The sequence below is a fragment of the Scyliorhinus canicula genome, chromosome 12 (assembly GCF_902713615.1).
Source record: "Scyliorhinus canicula chromosome 12, sScyCan1.1, whole genome shotgun sequence".
Taxonomy (NCBI): Eukaryota; Metazoa; Chordata; class Chondrichthyes; order Carcharhiniformes; family Scyliorhinidae; genus Scyliorhinus; species Scyliorhinus canicula.
The window spans coordinates 164265380-164288790 of NC_052157.1; the positions used below are offsets into that span (position 1 = coordinate 164265380).

Genomic DNA, 23411 nt, shown 5'->3' on the forward strand with positions numbered 1-23411 from the left:
GCCGCTGTGAGGCAGCAGTGCTCACAGGGTAGTTCTGTACGGAAGGGCATGCTTGTGACAATTGCAAATCTGCTCAATTTTAGACCTTAAATTCCACTTGGACAGGAGGGATAACAAACAACAGGCATGATAAAACACTTTTGTCAGTTCCCATTGCCTGAATCTGAGTGAAATATGATACCTTCAAACAACAAGATAAATTTGAGGCAAGACTGATATAAGATTCAGGCCATGGGTTATCCAAGAACGAAACTAGTAAACAGGGCTATAAACAGCCACAGGGTCCCGCTATTAATTGTTAACTTTGAACAGACTGGGATTTATTCCAAAACACAATCTGGAATAACCTCTGATTCAAAGACACTGTTGTTAAACAGTCTCCAGGCTACTGATCAAGATAGATTTACAGGCCAGGCGATTCCACTAAGTTTAAGCAAATGAATGCAGGTTGCTCAAACATTTTGAAGGTCAGTTTCCCTTTTACTTCAAATAGACCACACAGAATAGAGAGAAAAATCAGCCCCCTCACCAAATAAATCAAATAAGCTACAAAGTACGGATTGAAGATTTTCTTTGCAACATTATACAGTCGCCTCCAACTGCCTAGTTTATTATTTTCTTCATTTTGACTTGATTTTGATTTGATTTATTGTCACATGCACTGAAGTAAAGTGAAAAGTATTTTTCTATGGCCGAGGGAACGTACACAATACGTACATAGTAGACAAAGAGAATAATCGACAGAGTACATTGACAAATGGTGCATCAACAAACAGTGATTGGTTACAGTGCGAACAACGGGCCAAACAAAGTAAATACATCAGCAATTAATGGGATGTAGACATTTATTGCCCATTCTTGAACCGAGTACTTGCTAGACCATTTCAATTAAGAGTCAACCATATTGGCTAGGTTCTGGATTCACATGACCAGGTAAAGATTGCAGATTTCCTTCCCGAAAGGACATTACTGTACGACAATCGACAATGGTTTTGTGGTCATTATTAGGCTTTTAATTTTAATCAACTATCAGCACCTGCCATGGTGGGATTTGATTCCATGTTCCCAGAACATTATCCCTGGTCTCTGGATTATTACTGCAGTGACAATACTGGTATGCCACTGCCCCTCTATGATCATAATGGAAATGAGAACACTTTAGACAACAGCAGATTCTGTAAATATTGCTGCAACAGGTCCCTGATGGGACTGCTCATGCTGTTTACAAATTCTGCAATATATTCCTGGTAATTTAAAAATTAAACATGACAGTTGCAACTTTCTGCCAATTTCTTCTATCTCTAAAACAGTGGGTACTTAAACAAAATAACACAACTGATCTGGCAAAGGATGTGTGTCGCTACTCCTATTTCCTACGAACATACAATGCAGCTACTTCAAAAAATGAGGTGCAAACTTTTTATACATTTCTACCATACTTCATGTCATGAATAAGAGATAAAGTGACAGAGAGAGAGAATACAAAAGGGAGAGCAAGAATAGAGAGTCTGTGTATAAGAGAACATGCTATAACAATTTTCAACAAATGTGAACAAATATAAAGTATTTTGTATTGATGATTGTTTCCAACAGTATCTGGCTCACTCCCTGCTGTGAGCAGTGTGAATGGACCTAAAGCATTGAAGACGTGAGAGAAATGACAACAAATAAACAGACTCTTGCTTCAGATAATAGGTGTGTGGAGAGGCCTCTTACCTTTCTCTCCAGGTAAGACGCTATCAAGCCAAAGTTTTTTGGGTGTTGCACAAACCTGTTGAAACCAGAAATCTGATCAGTAACACAATCAGCTGAAAGGTAAAAGCTTAATGAAAACTCAATGGTTCTGCTGCTGAGTCAGTGTCTGCAAAACATAAAGCAAGTTATTCATTAACTTTCAGTTGTCATTATATTGCACCAACAGAAAAGGTACATGAATCATTTTAATCCATCTGTGGAAAATCAATGAAAACCAATTGTTGTAAAAGGCAAAATTTTAAAAAACATCAAACGTGATGTTTTGATGACGTATTTGCAAGTGAACAATAAGTTTTCCAAGGTGACTAATAAACCATTTCCATGGGCAGCACGGTAGCACAATGGTTAGTACAGTTGCTTCACAGCTCCAGGGTCCCAGGTTCGATTCCCGGCTTGGGTCACTGTCTGTGCGCAGTTTGCACGATCTCCCCGTGTCTGCGTGGCTTTCCTCCGGGTGCTCCGGTTTCCTCCCACAGTCCAAAGATGTGCAGGTTCGGTGGATTGGCCATGATAAATTGCCCTTCGTGTCCAAAAAGGTTAGGTGCGGTTACTGGGTTACAGGGATAGAGTGGAGGCGTGAGCTTAAGTGGGGTGCTCTTTCCAAGGCCCAGTGCAGACTCAATGGCCGAATGACCTCCTTCTGCACTGTAAATTCTATGATTCTATGCCACAATTTTAATATTACAGTCGTCCCCCGTTATACCGCGGGTGTTCGGGTCCAAGACAGCCGCGTTGTATCCGAGCCGCGGATATCCAAGATGGCGGATATCCAAATGAATGAACGAGAGGAAACATCGCTGACTGTGCTGAACATTGCTGAATGGAAGGGCGTTTTAAATAAAAAACATCAAAGTTCGTTCAAGTCTTAAATCAAGTTTTAAATTTATTAAAATATATACAATAATATATACATACAATAATATACTTAAAATTGTACTTACAAGCATATTTTTAAAAATCATTTTAAAAAGTCGGTGAGTTTCTTCTGGCACATCCCCTTCCTCATCTTGACTTGTGCTTGCCTCTGGAGGTTCTTCAGGTGTAGGATGTATATGGGGTCGAAGTCCTGTTGCTCTGTGTATGCTATGAGCCACTTCAGGTGGGTGATGGCATCCGAGTGGCTCTTTGCCACTGTGGGCTGGGGTTCTTCTTCTTCTTCTGCCTCCTCTTGGGTGACCTGGTCGATGATCTCCTCCTCTGTGAATGTTTCTGTGGGTGCCATGTCGTCCTCTGCTGCTGACCACCTGTTCACCCAATCCTGGAGTGTTAGGTTCTCATCCAGTTGGTCCTCTAGCCTCTCCTCAGCTGCCCTGGTCTCTGCTTCAGTAAAGCCTACGAAGTCCTCTTCATCCGGGTAATGTTGGGGTCGTGGGAGTGCTGCTCCTAGGGCCTTGTTCCAGCAGTTGGCGATGGTCTTCTCCGTCACAGCTCCCCAGGCCTTCCCTGCCAGATAACAGGCATCCTTGATGGTGATGGCTTTCAGGTAATCTGGGACAGTGAGAGGAGAGTCTATCATTTCCAGGATCAGTTCCTTTTTGTACACAGACTTGAAGGTCTGAATGATGCCAGCATCACATGGCTGGATCTTGCTGGTGGTGTTCTTTGGGAGATAGAGCACTTGGATCTGCCCATCCCTGGTCTTGAGAACATCTCCCTGAGGGTGGGCTGAGCAGTTGTCCAGTAGGAGTGTGGCCTTCTGCGGTAAGTTGCGGGCACTAAGGTGGTCCCTGACACTGGGTACGAAGAACTTGAAGAACCACTCCTCAAATAAGGAAGCTGTCATCCAGGCTTTGCCAGAGTCCCGGTAGGTAATGGGTAGGTTCTCCATGTTGATGTGGTGAAAGCATCTAGGAGACTTGAATTTGCCCACAATCAATGGCTTCAGCTTGTGTGTTCCCGTGGCATTGCTGGCAAACAGGATGGTGAGCCTGTTCTTGGCTTGCTTGTACCCCAGAGTCTTGTGGGCATCATCCTTGACAGCTAGGGTCTTGTCAGGCAGCATCTTCCAGTAGAGCCCTGACTCATCAGCATTGTAGAGTTGCTCTGGGGTCAGCTCCTCTTGCACCATGTAGTTCTTGAGGATGTCGGGAAAGGCTGCTGCGGCTCCTGAGTCGGTGGATCTCTGTTCACCACTGATGGTAACTGCACCTATCCCATGTCTTTTCTGGAACCGATGGAGCCAACCCTTGCTGGCTACGAAATTGCTGTCCTCTGGGTGGAGCTGGTGATGGAACTTCTCAGCCTGAGTCCTGATGATAGGTCCAGATAGGGGGGTGCCACCAGACTGTTCCTGGACAAACCAGGTGAACACAGCCTTCTCCAAGTTAATGTCACTAGCGTTCCTTGCCTTTTTCCTGGTAAGCCCTTCACTCTGAGAAACTGTCCCAACATATGTTCTTAAATTGGGGTCATCTTTCACCCACCCACGGAGGGTTGACTCTGGTACACCAGTCTCTCGGGATAATTTTGCCTTCGTTTCGCCGTTTCGAAGCCGGTCTATCAAATGTATCTTTTGCTTTACTGTGTAAGACTTGCGCTTAAACATTTTGAATGACAGTAACTGAACTCGAAGATACCTGCACTGGAAACGGTATCCCTTTTATGGCTGGGTAATCGGGCTAATCGGTCGCGGCTACTCATCGCGGCTAATCGTTCTACAGTAATCATCGCGGGTAATCATCGCTGCTAATCGGTCTAATCATCGCGGGTAATCATCGCTGCTAATCGTTCTAATCATCGCGGCTAATCATCGCGGCTCAAAAAGGTGTTGTTTCAAAAAGAGTTTAAAATTAGTCAAGTAAGTTGGGGTCCATAAGCCCCCCCGCCGTATATCGCGAACAGCGGTATTGCGGAGCGCGGTATAACGGGGGACTACTGCATTCCAAGCAAATGGACTCTAAGAACATAAGAACTAGGAGCAGGAGTAGGCCATCTGGCCCCTCGAGCCTGCTCCGCCATTCAATGAGATCATGGCTGATCTTTTGTGGACTCAGTTCCACTTTCCGGCCCGAACACCATAATCCTTAATCCCTTTATTATTCTTCAAAAAACTATCTATCTTTACCTTAAAAACATTTAATGAAGGAGCCTCAACTGCTTCACTGGGCAAGGAATTCCATAGATTCACAACCCTTTGGGTGAAGAAGTTCCTCCTAAACTCAGTCCTAAATCTACTTCCCTTTATTTTGAGGCTATACCCCCTAGTTCTGCTTTCACCCGCCAGTGGAAACAACCTGCCCGCATCTATCCTATCTATTCCCTTCATAATTTTATATGTTTCTATAAATTCCTCTGCATCCTTCTAAATTCCAACGACTACAGTCCCAGTCTACTCAACCTCTCCTCGTAATTCAACCCCTTCAGATCTGGGATTAACCTAGTGAATCTCCTCTGCACACCTTCCAGTGCCAGTATGTCCTTTCTCAGGTAAGGAGACCAAAACTGAACACAATACTCCAGGTGTGGCCTCACTAACACCTTATACAATTGCAGAATAACCTCCCTAGTCTTAAACTCCATCCCTCTAGCAATGAAGGAGAACATTCCATTTGCCTTATTAATCACCTGTTGCATCTGCAAACCAACTTTTTGTGATTCATGCACTAGCACACCCAGGTCTCTCTGCACAGCAGCATGTTTTGCTATTTTATCATTTAAATAATCCCTTTGGCTGTTATTCCTACCAAAGTGGATAACATCACATTTGACAACATTATATTCCATCTGCCAGACCCTAGCCCATTCACTTAACCGATCCAAATCCCTCTGCAGACCTCCGGTATCCTCTGCACTTTTTGCTTTACCACTCATCTTAGTGTCGTCTGCAAACTTGGACACATTGCCCTTGGTCCCCAACTCCAAATCATGTATGTAAATTCTGAACAATTGTGGGCCCAACACTGTCCCTGAGGGACACCACTAGCTACTGATTGCCAACCAGAGAAACACCCATTTATCCCAACTCTGTGCTTTCTATTAATTAACCAATCCTCTATCCATGCTACTACTTTTCCCTTAATGCCATGCATCTTTATCTTATGCAGCAACCTTTTGTGTGGCACCTTGTCAAATGCTTTCTGGAAATCCAGATATACCACATCCATTGGCTCCCCCATTATCTACCGCACTGGTAATGTCATCAAAAAATTCCACTAAATTAGTTAGGCAAGACCTGCCCTTTATGAACCCATGCTGCGTCTGCCCAGTGGGACAATTTCCATCCCGATCCCTCACTATTTCTTCCTTGATGATAGATTCCAGCATCTTCCCTACTACTGAAGTTAAGCTCACTGGCCTATAATTACCCGCTTTCTGCCTACCTCATTTTGTAAACAGTGGTGTCACGTTTGCCAATTTCAAATCCGCCGGGACCACCCCAGAGTCTAGTGAATTTTGGTAAATTATCACTAGTGCATTTGCAATTTCCCTAGCCGTCTCTTTTAGCACTCTGGGATGCATTCCATCAGGGCCAGGAGACTTCTCTACCTTTAGCCCCATTAGCTTGCCCATCACTACCTCCTTAGTGACACCAATCATCTCAAGGTCCTCGCCTGTCATAACCTCAGTTCTATCAGTCACTGGCATGTTATTTGTGACTTCCACTGTGAAGACCGACCCAAAAAACCTGTTCAGTTCTTCAGCCATTTCCTCATCTCCCATTATTAAATCTCCCTTCTCATCCTCTAAAGGACCAATATTTACCTTAGCCACTCTTTTTTTGTTTTATATATTTGTAGAAACTTGTACTATCTGTTTTTATATTCTGTTCCTCAACTGTTTCACCATAATGTCTTTGCTCCCAGTCTACCTTAGATAGTTCTTCTCTCATCCCGTTGAAATCTCCTTTGTTTAAGCACAAAACACGAGTATTTGATTTTACCTTCTTACCCTCAATCTGTATTTTAAATTCCACCATATTGTGATCGCTCCTTCCGAGAGGATCCCTAACTGTGAGATCATGAATCAATCCTCTCTCATTACACAGGGCCAGATCTAGGACCGCTTGTTCCCTCGGAGGTTCCATTACATACTGTTCTAGGAATCTATCACGGATACATTCTCTAAACTCCTCCTCAAGGCTGCTTTGACTGACTTGGTTAAACCAATCGACATGTAGATTAAAATCCCCCATGATAACTGCTGTACCATTTCTACATACATCAGTTATTTCTTTTTCTTTTTAAACAGCACAGAACAGGTCCTTCGGCCCTCGATGTGGTGCCGAGCATTGTCCGAAACCAAGATCAAGTTATCCCCCTCCCTGTCATTCTGGTGTGCTCCATGTGCCTATCCAATAACCGCTTGAAAGTTCCTAAAGTGTCCGACTCCACTATCACAGCAGGCAGTCCATTCCACACCCTAACCACTCTCCGAGTAAAGAACCTACCTCGGATATCCCTCCTATATCTCCCACCCTGAATCTTATAGTTATGCCCCCTTGTAACAGCTACATCCACCCGAGGAAATAATCTCTGAACGTCCACTCTATCTATCCCCCTCATCATCTTATAAACCTCTATTAAGTCACCTCTCATTCTCCTCCGCTCCAAAGAGGAAAGCCCTAGCTCCCTCAACCTTTCCTCATAAGACCCATGCTGCAAACAAGGCAGCATCCTGGTAAATCTCCTTTGCACCCTTTCCAATGCTTCCACGTCCTTCCTATAATGAGGTGACCAGAACTGCACACAATACTCCAAATGTGGTCTCACCAGGGTCATGTATAGTTGCAGCATAACCCTGCAGCTCTTAAACTCAAGCCCCCTGTTATTAAACGCTAACACTCTATAAGCCTTCTTCACAGCTCTCTCCACTTGAGTGGCAACCTTCAGAGATCTGTGGACATGAACCCCAAGATCTCTCTGTTCCTCCACATTCCTCAGAACCCTGCCGTTGACCCTGTAATCCACATTCAAATTTTTCCTACCAAAATGAATCACCTCGCACTTATCAGGGTTAAACTCCATCTGACATTTTTTCGGCCCAGCTCTGCATCCTTTCAATGTCTCTTTGCAGCCTACACAGCCCTCCACCTCATCCACTACTCCACCAATCTTGGTGTCATCAGCAAATTTACTGACCCACCCTTCAGCCCCCTCCTCCAAGTCATTGATAAAAATCACAAATAGCAGAGGACCCAGCACTGATCCCTGTGGTACACCGCTGGTAACTGGTCTCCAGTCTGAAAATTTTCCATCCACCACCACCCTCTGTCTTCTATGTGATAGCCAGTTACTTATCCAATTGGCCAAATTTCCCTCTATCACACACCTCCTTACTTTCTTCATGAGCCAACCATGGGGAACCTTATCAAACGCCTTACTAAAATCCATGTATACGACATCAACTGCTCTACCTTCATCTACACACTTAGTTACCTCCTCAAAGAATTCAATCAAATTTGTGAGGCAAGACTTACCCCTCACGAATCCGTGTTGACTATCCCGGATTAAGCTGCATCTTTCCAAATAGTCATAAATCCTATCCTTCAGGACCTTTTCCATTAACTTACCGACCACCAAAGTAAGACTAACCAGCCTATAATTACCAGGGTCATTCCTATTCCCTTTCTTGAACAGAGGAACAACATTCGCCACTCTCCAGTCATCTGGCACTATCCCCGTGGACAGTGAGGACCCAAAGATCAAAGCCAAAGGCTCTGCAATCTCATCACTTGCCTCCCAAAGAATCCTTGGATATATCCCATTTGGCTCAGGGGACTTGTCGACCCTCAGGTTTTTCAAAATTGCTAATAAATCCTTCCTCAGAACATCTACCTCCTCCAGCCAACCCGCCTGTGTCACACTCTCATCCCTAAAAACACGGCCCCTCTCCTTGGTGAACACTGAAGAAAAGTATTCATTCAACGCCTCTCCTATTTATTCTGACTCCATGCACAAGTTCCCACTACTGCCCTTGACCGCCCTACCCTCACCCTGGTCATTCTTTTATTACATAAGAGTAAAAAGCCTTGGGGTTTTCCTTGATCCGACACGCCAAGGACTTCTCACGCCCCCTCCTAGCTCTCCTAAGCCCCTTTTTTTTAGCTCATTCCTTGCTGCCTTGTAACCCTCAAGCGACCCAACTGAACCTTGTTTTCTCATCCTTACATACTCTTCCTTTTTCCTCTTGACAAGACATTCAACCTCTTTTGTGAACCATGGTTCCCTCACACGGCCATTTCCTCCCTGCCTGACAGGGACATACCTATCAAGGACACGCAGTATTTATTCCTTGAACAAGCTCCACTTTCCATTTGTGCCTTTCCCTGACAGTTTCTGTTCCCATCTTATGCTCCCTAATTCTTGCCAAATCTCATCATAATTACCCCTCCTCCAATTATAAACCTTGCCCTGCCGTATGTTCCTATCCCTCTCCATTGCAATAGTGAAAGACACCGAATTGTGGTCACTATCTCCAAAGTGCTCTCCCACAAACAAATCTAACACTTGGCCCGGTTCATTACCCAGTACCAAATCCAATGTGGCCCCCTCTCTTGTCGGCCTATCCACATATTGTGTCAGGAAACCCTCCCCCTGCACACTGTACAAAAACTGCCCCATCCGAACTGTTCGACCTATAGAGGTTCCAAACAATATTTGGAAAGTTAAAGTCACCCATGACAACTACCCTGAGACCTCCCCACCTATCCATAATCTGTTTTGCAATTTCTTCCTCCACATCTCTATTACTATTTGGGGGCCTATAGAAAACTCCTAACAACATGACCGCTCCTTTCCTATTTCTAACTTCGGCCCATATTACCTCAGTAGGCAGATCCCCTTCGAACTGCCTTTCTGCAGCCGTTAAACTATCCTTGATTAACAATGCTACACATCCACCTCTTTTACCACCTTCCCTACTCTTACTGAAACATCTCTACCCCGGAACATCCAACAACCATTCCTGTCCCTGTTCTAACCATGTCTCCGTAATGGCCACAACATCATAGTGCCAAGTACTAATCCACGCTCCAAATTCACCTACCTTATTCCGGATGCTCCTTGCATTGAAGTAGACACACTTCAACCCACCTTTCTGTCTGCCGGTACACTCCTGCTACCTTGATACCCTCCTCAGTACCTCACTACTCTCAACACTGGCTTCTGGACTCTAGCTCGTTTTCCCAGCCCTCTGACAAATTAGTTTAAACCCCCCCCCCCCGAAGAGCCTTGGCAAATTTCCCTCCCAGGATATTGGTGCATCTCTGGTTCAGGTGCAAACCGTCCTGTCACCTTCCCCAGAAGGTGTTTATTGCCTGCCCGACCATAATGTTACTATTTGGTGGCCTATAAACTACTCCTATCAGTGTCTTTTTCACCTTACTATTCCTGATTTTCACCCAAATGGATTCAACGTTATCCTCCATAGCACCGATGTCATCCCTTACTATTGTCCGGATGTCATCCTTAAATAACAGAGCTACACCACTTCCCTTACCATCTACTCTGTCCTTCCAAATAGTTTGATACCCTCGGATATTTAACTCCCAGTCGTGACCATCCTTTAACCATGTTTCAGTAATGGCCACTAAATCATAGTCATTCACGATGATTTGCTCCATCAACTCATTTACCTTATTCCGAATACTACGAGCATTCAGGTAAAGTACACTTATGTTGGCTTTTATACCTCTGTTTTGAATCTTAACACCTCGATCAGTAACCTCTCCCAAGTTATATTTCCTCTTAACTTTTCTCCTAATTTTCCTTGTCGTTGAACCCATATCTTCATGTAACAACCTGCCGCGTCGCTTCCATTTACGTTTTTACATCCCGTTTTATTCCTTTTAGTATTACTGGGCCTATTCACGGAGCTCCCCTCAGTCACTACCTTGTACTGTCGCCCTTTTTGATTTTTGACTATGGCTTCTCTGCCTTACACTTTCCCCCTTACTGCCTTTTGTTTCTGTCCCTGTTTTACTACCTTCCAACTTCCTGCATCGGTTCCCATCCCTCTGCCACATTAGTTTAAACCCTCCCCAACAGCTCGAGCTAAGGTCTCATCTCACAAATGATTGTTTTTAAAGAGGATGAATTTTGAGTGGCTCTGACTTTATGCTCAGACATCCAACTACCTAGAAACTCTTAGCTCTGCAAACGTGATCAATTGGGAGGATCTGCATTAATCTGCATTGACAACATTGTGTACATGTATAACAGAGAGAGTTCCTACATTAATCTGACAAATGCAGGATTTGGGATATATTGGATCATAAACATTTGGCAATTTAGGGGGTATAATGCTTGGGTTAGAATGACTGCAAGTCATGTTTTAAAATAATCTTGTTTCTCAGGACCTGAAATCTTTTAAGAGCCAGAGGTATAATTGACCAGAGTAAAGTGCCTGAGCTAATGCACTGTTTGACATGGCAAGTCCCTGGGAGTTAATTTGTTTTCAGCTTGAGCAGATGATGTCATTGTTGGGTGGAGCTAACGCATTCCGACATTTTGAGAAAGCTTTTGAGTTGATTCTGATTTGGCTAACACAGAGTCCACTAGAAGGTATTTTGCTCTCACAGTAGGATGGTTAAAGAAATTAGCAGTATTTAAAGTAGTGCAGACTTGTCTGAGGACAATGAGAAATAAACCACTTGAAACAGCTTTTTGAAGAAATTCAGCCAGTGTCTGCAGGGGTTCTAACAGCAGCCAAATCTATTCTGAAAAATAAGTATTGATCTGTGCCATTGGGATGTAGGATGGGTTGAGAGCTGTACGTTTTCCCTTCTTGTTGTTAATAATTGGGATTAGAGATAGTAATTAAGGGATAATTGTAAGATATTTCCAGGTTTGATGTTAAATAATTTAATATTGTGTTAATAAGGTTTTTTTTCAAAGTACCAAATCCCTATTTCTTTGTGCAATCACTCCTGGATCGAAGTATTCTTTCCTCACAGTCTTACAACATAAACTAAAATATCAGGGTTTTGGGTCCAGTATCCTAGCCACTGTTGGGGTCTGGTCTGAATCCTAATACTAAGCAGTTCCAAGGGGTAGAAAGGAATGCTTCACTGTTGCACAACATTTGACTTGGCCTAAAACCTGTCAAGAAAGCAATGCAATAAATTACGTATAGAGTCCAATATTAATGTATTAGCTGCTGTGGATGGGAATGTACTGGCAACTGGGTCAGATGGTCTATGCACAAGACCGGAGCATAAGTAGGAATAACTCTCTAACATACAACAAAAATGATCAAGATCAGTGCAGAAAGGTACAAGACTATAATTACTTCTCTTTGAAGATCTCCTTCTCATGCTCAGACCAGACGTTTATGAACTGTCGTTCCTTGTAAACCCTCATGGGATCGTCCATTACCCCATTCATGTTCAAGAATTTCACCCGCCGCTGTTCTATGTCGTACATCATTGGAGGTATCACAGAAAGCTGCCTCATCTGCTTCTCATTATTCTGCAATAAACCACCCAATGGATTTAATACACCAGAATAAAATATTCAGTATCTTCTCCTGATTTTGAAATCGCTTATTTTGTTTATTTCCTAACAATTAGGACTCAAAACTTATCCAGCTACTTCAAGCTTGCAGCTACCACTGGTTAATTGTCTGTCATTATCGAATGGTGGGGAGGAGGGGGAGAGAGGAACTAACTCAACCTTCGGAAGGTAACATCTAAATTGGTGATTACCAACAGCAGCCATAAAATACTTATTAATACTGTATACAGCCTACCCTCTGTGCTGCCTCCAGGAATTGTGGTGGAATTAATGTCAGTGTTTCTGCATGACTTACAGCTCAGGACTTCAATATTAGCAAACCACCAACATCAGTGGGATTAGGATTTTATGGGGTAAAAGGGAAATATTTCTGCTGAAACAGAAAATACTCAGCAGATTTGGCAGCATTGATGGAGAAAGAAACAGATGTTTTAGATCAATGACCTTTCATCATGTTTCTGCTGCCTTTGGTGAACTCTGGGGAGATCTGCGCAGATTATAGTAGAATCAGTGAAGACCCTTCTGGCTTGAGGTTTCTTTCAGTCATTTGTGCAGGCTACGAAAAATCTTTGGTTTAGATGAAAGGTCGCTTCTTGTCATGTGCCCGGTATGACAATCACTCCAGAATGTTGGTCACTCCAGAATGAAAGGTCGAGGCAATTAAAAACAGACAAAGCTTTTGAAGAATATAAGGAAAGTAGGAACAAACTCAAATGGGGATTTAGGAGGGCTAAAAGAGGCCATGAAATGTCATTGGCAATGAGGGTCAAGGAAAATCCCAAGGCCTTTAATACATGTACAAGGAGTAAGGGGGTGGCTAGGGAAAGAGTTGGACCACTCAAGGACAAAGACGGGAAATTATGTGTGGAGTTAGGGGAAGTGGGTGAGATCCTTAATGAGTACTTTGCATCAGTATTCACCGAGGAGAGGGACATGACGGATGTTGAGGTTAGGGATGGGTGAGTGAATACTCTAGGACATGTCAGCATAATGAAGGAGGAAGTGTTGGATATCTTAAAATGCATTAAGGTAGACAACTCCCCTGGGCCGAAAGGGATATATTCCAGGTTCTGTGGGAGGCAAGAGAGGAAATAGCCTGGGCTTTAATAGATATCTTTGCATCACCTTTGACCACAGCCGAGGTTCCAAAGGACTGGAGAATAGCCAATGTTGTCCCTTTGTTTAAGAGAAGCAGGGATATTCCAGGTAATTATAGGCCGGTGAGCCTGATGTCAATGGTGGGGAAGCTATTGGATAAGATACAGAGGGACAGGATTCATTCACATTTACAAGTGAAGGGACTCGTTAGTAATAGGCAACATGGTTTTGTGCGGGGAAGATCACGTCTTAGCAACTTGATAGTTTTTGAGGGGGTGAAAAAAATTAATTGATGAGGGAAAGGCTGTGGATGATGTCCACATGGACTTTAGCAAGGCGTTTGACAAGGTCCCTCATGGCAGGCTGGTACGAAAGGTAAAGTTGCATGGGATTTGGGGTGTGCTAGCTAGATAGATAAAGAGCTGGCTTCGCAACAGGAGACAGAGAGTAAGAGTGGAAGGGAGTTTTTTCAGAATGGAGATCTATAACTAGTGGTGTTCCACAGAGATCAGTGCTGGGACCACTGTTGTTTGTAAAATATATATATATATATATATATATATATATAAATGATCTGGAGGAAAATGTAGATGGTCTGATTAGCAAGTTTGCAGACAACACTAAGATAGGTGGAGTTGCAGACAGTGAAGGGGACTGTCAGTAAATACAGCAGAATATAGATAGGTTGGAGAGTTGGGCAGAGAAATGGCAGGTGGAGTTCAATCCAGACAAATGCACGGTGATGCATTTTGGAAGATCAAATTCAGGTGTGAATTATACGGTAAATGGCAGAACCCTTTGGATAATTGACATACAGAGGGATCAGGGCGTTCAGGTCCATAGTTCCATGAAAGTGGCAATTCAGGAGGATATGATGGTCAAGAAGGCATGTTTGCCTTAATCAGCCGAGGCATTGAGTACAAGAGATGGCAGGTCATGTTACAGTTTGGTCTCCCCCAATTCTTTATCAGCAGTGAGTACAGAAATTGAAAGAAATACATGTAACTATTTCACCTGGAAGGTGTGCTTAGGGTTTTGAACAGTTTGGGGGGGGGGGGGGGGAGAGAGAGAGAGAGAGAGAGAGAGAGAGAGAGAGAGAGAGAGAGAGAGAGAGAGAGAGAGAGAAGGTGCTGCATCTCCTCCATTTACATGGAAAGATGCCATGGTAAGGGGACGGAGCTTTGTGGGTGACTGAGGGGTGGGCAAAGATGTCAGAGAAGGAAGAGCCCCTGCAGAATACTGAACGTGTGGGGCAGGGGAAGATATGTTTGGTTGTGACATCATGCTGGAGCTCAGAAATGGCACAGAGTGATCCATTGAAAATGGAGGCACTCCTTAATCACCCCATTCCCATGGTACCTTGTTACTGCATGTGCAGGAGATGCAACACCTGCCCTTTTACCTCCTTTCTTCCCTATGTTTCGGGCCCCAAAAAATCCTTCCGTGTGCTGTTTTAACTTTAGAATACTGTATTCACTGGGTTACAACGCAATCTGGTCTACATTGGGGAAATCAAATGTTCAGTCAGCCTAGTGCGTTCTGACCTCCTGTCATGTGAAATCTCCATTTTGCTGATCTCTCAGTCCCAACCTCCCGCAGTGAAGCTCAATGTCAGCTTGCAGAACAACACCTCATCCTTCGATCAGGCACTTTACAGCTTTCGGACTCAACACTGAATTAAACAATTTTGCACTGCATTCTCTTATCCCCTCGACTTTCCCTTGTGTTCTTCACCCACCCTTTCCCCATTCACTGCTTAAACTGTATTACAGGAGCAATATCATCTCTATTAATGGATGAAGTGTTGGTACAAACTCGATTTGTCTGCTTTAATGGATTTGATGGTTTCTGAGGAACACCTGACCTCCTGTTCAGAAAGTCCATCGATGATTTCAGAAATCTCATGCTCGCTCCTGGCTATAGTTGCTGGAAGCCCAGCTCCCCTCTGTCCAACCCTGAAAAAAACAATCATCACAAATTTTACAGAAAACATTTTAAACTGTGATATACAACACATTACATGATGCAGCAGAATTGAAATAGGTTTGTCCACTTGTCCACTTCCAATTGGGCCATGGGATCCATCACAGGGATTCATAATTCCCATTCCAATCCCATTTTAAGATTGCAGCATCCATTTTAAGGAGAATTGTGATGTACTACACAGTGTCTCAGCTCTGATGGTCACACAAGTTTCATTGTGCAATCTAGAAGGTTATCTTTCCATTGAGAAAACAAGAATTGTGCTTTTCAGCAATACAGGTTTGGAGACGAGAATAGAATTATATATCTCCGAAATGTACAGCACAGGAGGGCATTTGGCCCATCTCGCCTGCGCTAACTCTGTTAAAGGCCCACCGGCCATCTTATTTCTCAGATCCCTTCAATATTTACAACAATTAACCAATTGAATTGAATTGAATTTGATTTATTGTCACGTGTACCAAGTCTTTGTTTTTTGGGCTGGAGGAGAGCTGATCAGGGGAGGCAGCCGTTTTGTCCAGCTAAAACTAGATCCCGGTATCTGGGTATTCGGGTGGCCCAAGATAAAAGTATCTTTTCTAGTCTGGCGGATGGAGTGAAGGGCAATTTGAAGAGGTGGGATGGCCTCCCTCTGATCCCAGTGGGAAGGGTACAGACGGTGAAGATGAATATTCTCCTGAGGCTTGTGTTTTTGTTCCAGTAGCGCCAGACTTTCTTCCTAACGCTTTCTTTTGCAGGGTTAACAAATTGATTTCTACTTTTGATTCGGCGGGTAAGACTCCTCGTGTTCGGAGGACGTCTTTGCAAAGGGATAGACAGTCGGAGGAAGGGGCTGCCATTACCAAATCTGTTATGCTATTACTGTGCGGCCGGCAAATATTGATTGCCATGGGGGTAGTTTGAAGATCCGGACTCTATCTGGGGGAGGATGGAGGAGCTTTCGTGCATAGGGTCAAGTCTGAGGGACCTGGTTACAATGCCACTCCCTTTTTCCCCAACTCGATTCTCTTCTAATCCAGTGGCCACTTTGAGGAATTGAATCAGTTTGGACAACATTTTAAACTGGGCTCCATAGAAACATAGAAGCAGGTGGAGTTCATTCGCCCCTTCAAGCCCGCTCCGCCATTCATTATGATCAAGGCTGATTCAGCTCAATTGCCTAATCCTGCCTTCCCCCATATCTTTTGATACCCTTCGCCCCAAGTGCTAAATCTGACTCCTTCTGGAAAAAAAATCAATGTTTTGGCCTCAATTGCTTCCTGTGGGAACAAATTCCACAGGCTCACCACTCTCTGGGTGGAGAAATCTCTTCTCATCTCTGTCCTAAATGGTCCATCCCGTATCCTCAGACTGTGCCCCCTGGTTCTGGACACCTCCACCATCGGGAACATCCTTCCTGCATCTACCCTGTCCAGTCCTGTTGGGATTTTATAGATTTCGATAAGATCCCCCCTCATTCCTCTGAACTCCAGTGAATACAATCCTAACTGATTCAATCTCTCCTTGTATGCCAGTGCTGCCATCCCAGGAATCAGTCTGGTAAACCTTCTCTGCACTCCCTCCATAGCAAGAACATCCTTCCACAGATAAGGAGATTAAAACTGCACACACTATTCCAGGTGTGGCCTTACCAAGGCCCTGTATAATTGCAGCAACACATCCCTGCTCCTGTACTCGAATCCTCTAGCTATGAAGTCCAGCATACCGTTTGCCTTCTTTACCGCCTGCTGCACCTGCATGCTTATCTTCAGTGACTAGTGCACAAGGACACCCAGGTCCCGCTGCACACTCCCCTCTCCTAATTTATGGCCATTCAGATTATCGTTTTCCTTCTAATTTTGCTACTTTTATCCACATTATACTGCATCTGCCATTCATTTGCCCACTCACTCAACTTGTCCAAATCACACTGAAGGATCTCTGCATCCTCCTCACAGCTCACCCTCCCACACATACCTGGTGTCACCTGCAAATTTGGAGATATTACATTTTGTTCCCTCATCTAAATCATTAATATATATTGTGAATAGCTGGGACCCTAGCACTGATCCCTGCGGTACCCCACTAGTGACTAGTCATTTGAAAAAGACCCGTTAATTCCTACTCTTTGTTTCCTATTTGCCAACCAGTTTTCTATCCATCTCAATACACTACCCCAAACCCATGCACTTTGATTTTACACACTAATCTCTTATGCGGGACTTTGTCAAAAGCTTCTGAAAGTCCAAATCAACCACATCCACTGGCTCCCCCTCATCAACTCTACAGTTACATCCTCGAAGAATTCCAGGAGATTTATCAAGCATGATTTCCCATCATAAATCCATGCCGACTCTCTCCGATCCTGCCACTGTTTTCTAAGTGCTCTGCTATAAAATCTTTGATAATGGATTCTAAAATTTTCCCCACTATCGAAGTCAGTCTTACTGGTCTATAATTCCCTGTTTTCCTTCCACCTTAGGCACCTGAAAGTACCAAAATATATTCCCTCTCGAGAGCTGGAACTTCTCTAACAACTCGTCTATGTAGACAAACCTACCCTCCACAAACATGTCTCTAAATCTCTCCAACCCCTCCCTCTCCCCTGACAGAATGATGTGTAAAATTAAGACGCATGGGACTGAGATGGATAGAAAACTGCTTGGCAGATAGGAAGGCACAAACCTATGGTTTCTGCAAATCTGAGCCAACAGAGACGTACTTTGGTTCTGTCTAAACAAATGAGGACAAAAATCACATATCAGAAATGTTGGAGAAAGCAGGGAGGATCTGAAGGAGATCAATATTAGTAGAGAAATGGTGTTGGGGAAATTGATGGGATTGAAGGTTGATAAATCCCCAGAGCCTGATAATCTGCGTCCCAGAGTGTTTAAGGGGGTGGCTCTGGAAATAGTGGATACATTGGTTGTCATCTTCCAGGATTCTATTGACTCTGGAACAATTCCTACAGGTTGGAGGGTGGCTAATGTAACCCCACTAAAGGCCACAGAAACCTGGTTATCAAAGAGAAGCTGACGAGGCTCTTCAATGAAAAACTGTTCAAGTCAAAAAGCAAGATTGAGAGTGACCTCACCGGTAGCGTAAAATTCCACATCCTGTGACTGCTGAAGCCAATCTGGCACGACTATTTGAAAATCAGTTGTCCCTACCAGCAAAATAGCTTAATAGTAATTAGGTGAGCGATTTTTTACACAAGGAGCCACCTTCATTTCCTCTGGTGCCGTCGCCTTCGCTGATGGACAGGGTCCTGTCCATGGCCGAGTTAGGGGAGGGTAGGATTTTGGAGGTTTATGGGCAGATGTTGGCGACAGAGCAGGCATTGTTGGAGGAGGTTAAGAGGAAGTGTGAGGATGAGCTGTGTAGGTTCTTTGTGGGGTGAGTGTGGTCTGAGGCACTTCACAGGGTCAACTTCACATCCTCAAGTGCGAGTTTAAGTCTGATCCAGTTCAAGGTGGTTCACAAGGCGCACCAGAATCGGGCGCACAGGAGTGGGTTCTTCTCGGGGCTGGAGGACGGGTGTGAACGACGCTCTAGGGGATCGGCGAATCGCACGCATATGTTTTGGTCTTGTCCCAAGCTGGTTAGTTTCTGGATCTCCTTTTTTGATAAGATGTCAGGGATTTTTGGCATTCAGCTGGAGCTGTGCCCATTGGTGGCCACTTTTGGAGTATTGGACTCGCCGGTGCTGCAGGCGGGATGAAGGCAGATGTCTTAGCCTTCGCCTCACTTACAACTCGGAGGTGAGTTTTGCTGGGGTGGAGGTCCTCGTTGCCGCCTAAAGCCTTACGTTTGGTTAGGGGATCTGATGGAATTTCTGCACCAAAGAAGATTAAGTACAACATGAAGGGGTCAGTGGAAGGTTCCATTCAAGGTGGCAGCCATTAATCTTTTTTTGGGAACTGGTTACAGTCAGCTGTCAGGGGTCATCTTTTTAGTTAAGGTTTTGTTTTCTTTACGGGGGGGGGGGGGGGGGGGGGGTGATGCATTTTGAGAATAAAATGGAATTGGATTGGTTGTATTGTTGTTGTGTTTGTTATAATGAAAATTCTGTTTCAACATATAATTTTGTTTACAAGGAGGGGAGGGAAGCGAGAGAGAGGGGAAAGAGAGAGATTCATTTATGCATTTCCAATACGATGGTAATTTGGGAATTAGAGAAACGTGATCAGAATTTAGTGCAAACCACTACCGTTGAAAGCGTTCTTGCTGTTCTCTTTGCTTGCGGATTTCAGGGAACTGTTTCTCATAATATTCCCTGGTCTTGCTCTCCTTGGCCTTGCGGCGAGGGTTGTTTTCTATTCTTTCAACCTTCTTTTCCCACACCTCCATTAGCTGGTCATAACGCTGGCAGATCTTCTGCTCCTGAAAAACATGCATCACAAATGGAAGAACGAGGCAATTCTGGTTAGAAAGCAGCTCAGACGTGTGCTGCTTCATCATCAATGAGCGGCAGCAGACAGCTTCCTCACCCAACAGGCAGATCTACTTCAATCAGATCATTGGGAGACAGACATTTTGCACTTGGGCAGCTGGAGAACATCAGTGAGCCACATTTTCCTGCCCTCAACTCATTCCTTGGAGATGGGTTAACACAAGTTTAGGACCAAGGCCTTGAACAGGACCATGGGTTAAAAAAAACGGAGATGCCAAATCTGGTCTAAAATGCTAGATCAGTCACGCCAGAGTATCTCAGGAGTTTGAAAGGGTAATAGGTGAATGTTTAGGACACAGAATTGCACTAGCTGGGACTTGAGATAGGACACACAAGAAACACACTCACTCAACTCACATGTTATATTTTGTAGCTATTTTACTTCAACTGGATTTTGATTTTGGAAAATGTCCAGATGGCAAATTGTCTGCTGCCTTGAAATACGGTATTAAATTTAATAACTAAGTCACACATTTGTGTTATATAGTCTCTAAATCTTTAGAAACCATGTTCAGTGTTAATTATTAGACGTCTAAAAGTTATTGCAATGATTGCATCAGGATTGGCACGATGGGTTAGTATTGCTGCCTCACAGCGTCAGGGACCCGGGCGGCATGGCGGCTTAGCACTGCTGCCTCACAGCGTCAGGGACCCGGGCGGCATGGCAGCTTAGCACTGCTGCCTCACAGCGCCAGGGACCCGGATGGCACAGTGGTTAGCGTTGTTGCCTCACAGCTCCAGGGACCTGGGTTCGATTCTGACCTTGGGTGCCTGTCTGTGTGGACTCTGCACGTTCTCCCCATGTCTGCGTGGGTTTCCTCCGGGTGCTCCGGTTTCCTCCCACAGTCCAAAGATGTGGTTAGGTGCATCTACCATGCTAACTTGGCCATTAGTGTCAAATGGTTAGGTGGGGTTATGGGGATGGAGTGGGGACGTGGGCCTGGGTAGGGTGTTCTTTCAGAGGGTAGATGTAGACTCAGTGGGCCGAATGGCCTCTTTCTGCGCTGTAGGAATTCTATGATTGTGTTCTATGATTCCAAGGTTACTGAGAGGCAAAAGGAGAAGATTTCTGGAGACCACACTGGATGTTTAGGCAACCATCTTGTAAAGTAATGGGCACATTCTTGACAAGCAAACACACAAACATTCAGCACTTAACAATGCACATTGAAAGCATGTATGACTGCTGGAGAACCACTGAAGGCAGTTACGGAGTACAGGAAGTCAGGTTATAGCACCATCTTCATTATGTACAATACCCTAATATCAACCACTGAAGGCAGTTACGGAGTACAGGAAGTCAGGTTATAGCACCATCTTCATTATGTACAATACCCTAATATCAAAAAGTCACAATAACACCACAGATTAGATAAAAATGAAGCCAGTGTATCCCTTTGTTGTGGAGTTTGTGCTCTTTTTCCTCATTGCTTGTATTGCTTACAAGTACTTCCTTGTATCAAACACCGACAGCAAATCGTGTCACTGTGATATTTCAACTGCTTCCTTCCAACCCGCAGTAGTCAGTTTCCATTCAATGTTCGACTTTGATCGGATATTTCCTTTTTCTTGTTATCTCACATTGCCATTTATACTTGAAATTTAGAAAGTTTAAGCATGACAGCATACCCTCTGTTTACGAGCGTGGTTTCTCCTCTTGAAAAAAAGGATCAGTTTTTTCCGCATGACTTGATTCCTAAAATATAAACAAATGTACAAGTGGTAAGATAGGGAGTAATCTAGGTTCAGTGAAAATATCGGAGTGGTAGGGTTTCTAACATTTAGGTTATAAGAGCCGATGAATAATAAGGCAGGTGGTTGCCTATGTGATAAATGTCAAGTTACTTTCTCTGCGCACACTGAAGCATTTTGATAGTTATCAAGGCATCAATGCCCATACACATATTTTGTGTATCATTCTGCTGGGTCAAAGTGATCAATTTCCCAAAACAACTATGAAGTGGGCATCTTCATTGGGGTTTGCACCAATGAATATGCGGCATTTAAGTGCAAAGCTTCCTTAATTACAACTCAGAAATCAACCGATAAGTTACAATCAACCGACCTGTCAAATTTGTTGGCCTTATAACTGAAATAATTTTTAAATTTAGAGTACCCAATTATATTTTCCAATTAAGGTACAATTTAGCGCGGCCAATCCACCTACCCTGCACATCGTTTTGGGTTGTGGGGGTGAGACCCACGCAGACACGGGGAGAATGTGCAAACTTCACATCGACAGTGACCCAGGGCCTGGTCCTCGGCACTGTCAGGCAGCAGTGCTAACCACTGCGCCACCGTGTCGCCCACACGTTGGCCTGACAGATTTGCCATTAATCTGCATACATTTGGAGCCCAAAGCCCTGGTGAAACTACTGTGCACAAATCCAAACTCAGTGGCTGGACACTAAAGAGTCTGCTGAAATGATAAACTGATGGAATCTGTTCCCTGACTGATCTAAGGGCTGAAACACACAATGAACTGCACAGCCAGCTTTGCTTTTTCAAAATCATTCACAATTCTTTCTGTTCAGTTTGTATTATGCAGCACTGCATATTTTCACCATCAGATGCAGCCAGTGGAGCCTTAGATTGTCAGCTGTGCAGCGAGATTTGGCTTTTACCTGCCGACAGCGTCGCCCCATTTCCCCCACATAAACATCTTGGGAGATTCCCACCCCTCACACACCATTTGAAACAACTTATTGAACAGTAAACACTGCATTCACATTTCCATGCAGAAGGCTCCTGCGTGGCCCACAGATTGGTTGGAATTAACCAATAAATTCAGTCATTGGGCTGGTCTGAACTGGGTCTTATTACCTCTCACACTCCATCCCCAAATCTACCCACCTGTACTCAGCTCATTGGTAGCAATCCCTTTCACCTGCACTGTGCCCACAGGGGCCCACATTATACAGTAGTCAGGGTTTGGGATTCAACCACTTTCAGTCAGTGCAAGGTATCAATGTGAATAGCAATCACCTAAGCAAACATTCCAGTTCGAAATGTTGGAACATCTTGAATTAGAATTCTAATGATGTTGAGATGCAGGCGGTGGACTGGGGTGAGCACAGTAAGAATTCTTACACCACCAGGTTAAAGTCCAACAGGTTAATTTCAAACACTAGCTTTCGGAGAACTGCTCCCTCCTCAGGTGAATGAAGAGGTGGATTCCAGAAAAATATATGTAGACAAAGTCAAAGATGCAATATGATACTTCGAATGCTTTGCAGATAATTAAGTCCACAGGTCCAGACGGAGCAACTGGAGATAGGGGTAACCCCAGGTTAAAGAGGTGTGAATTGTCTCAAGCCAGGACAGTTGGTAGGATTTCGCAAGCCCAGGCCAGATGGTGGGGGGGTGAATGTAATGCGACATGAATCCAAGGTCCCGGTTGAGGCTGCACTCATGTGTGCGGAACTTGGCTATAAGTTTCTGCTCGGCGATTCTGCGTTGTCGCGCATCCTGAAGGCCGCTTTGGAGGATGCTTACTCAAAGATCAGAGGCTGGATGCCCTTGGGTGCTGAAGTGTTCCCCGACTGGAAGGGAACATTCCTGCCTGATGATTGTCGCGCGATGTCCGTTCATCCGTTGTTGCAGCTTCTGCATGGTCTCGCCAATGTACCACGCTTCAGGACATCCTTTCCTGCAGCGTAAGAGGTAGACAACGCTGGCCAAGTCGCACGAGT

General features: G+C 44.3%; 1 protein-coding gene and 1 long non-coding RNA gene across 4 annotated transcripts in view; one reads left to right on the forward strand and one right to left on the reverse strand.

Annotated features, from left to right (window-relative positions):
* ncor1 (nuclear receptor corepressor 1) overlaps positions 1–23411 on the reverse strand; it is a 356231-nt gene that overhangs the window by 215528 nt on the left and 117292 nt on the right. Inside the window, exons 11-16 of one of the 3 annotated variants that reach the window (XM_038814799.1) lie at positions 21349–21415; positions 19477–19649; positions 17952–17999; positions 15169–15259; positions 11983–12161; positions 1717–1771 (exon numbers count right to left, since the gene is read on the reverse strand). In XM_038814799.1, coding sequence (XP_038670727.1) covers positions 1717–1771; positions 11983–12161; positions 15169–15259; positions 17952–17999; positions 19477–19649; positions 21349–21415 — 613 coding nt within the window. Of the gene's footprint in view, positions 1–1716; positions 1772–11982; positions 12162–15119; positions 15260–17951; positions 18000–19476; positions 19650–21348; positions 21416–23411 lie in introns of those variants that run through there. The other 2 variants (XM_038814801.1, XM_038814800.1) reach the window with 2 other exon arrangements.
* On the forward strand, positions 1331–1692 carry LOC119975194. Its single transcript, XR_005462675.1, has 2 exons — positions 1331–1409; positions 1594–1692. It is a non-coding gene; the product is annotated as an uncharacterized LOC119975194 (long non-coding RNA).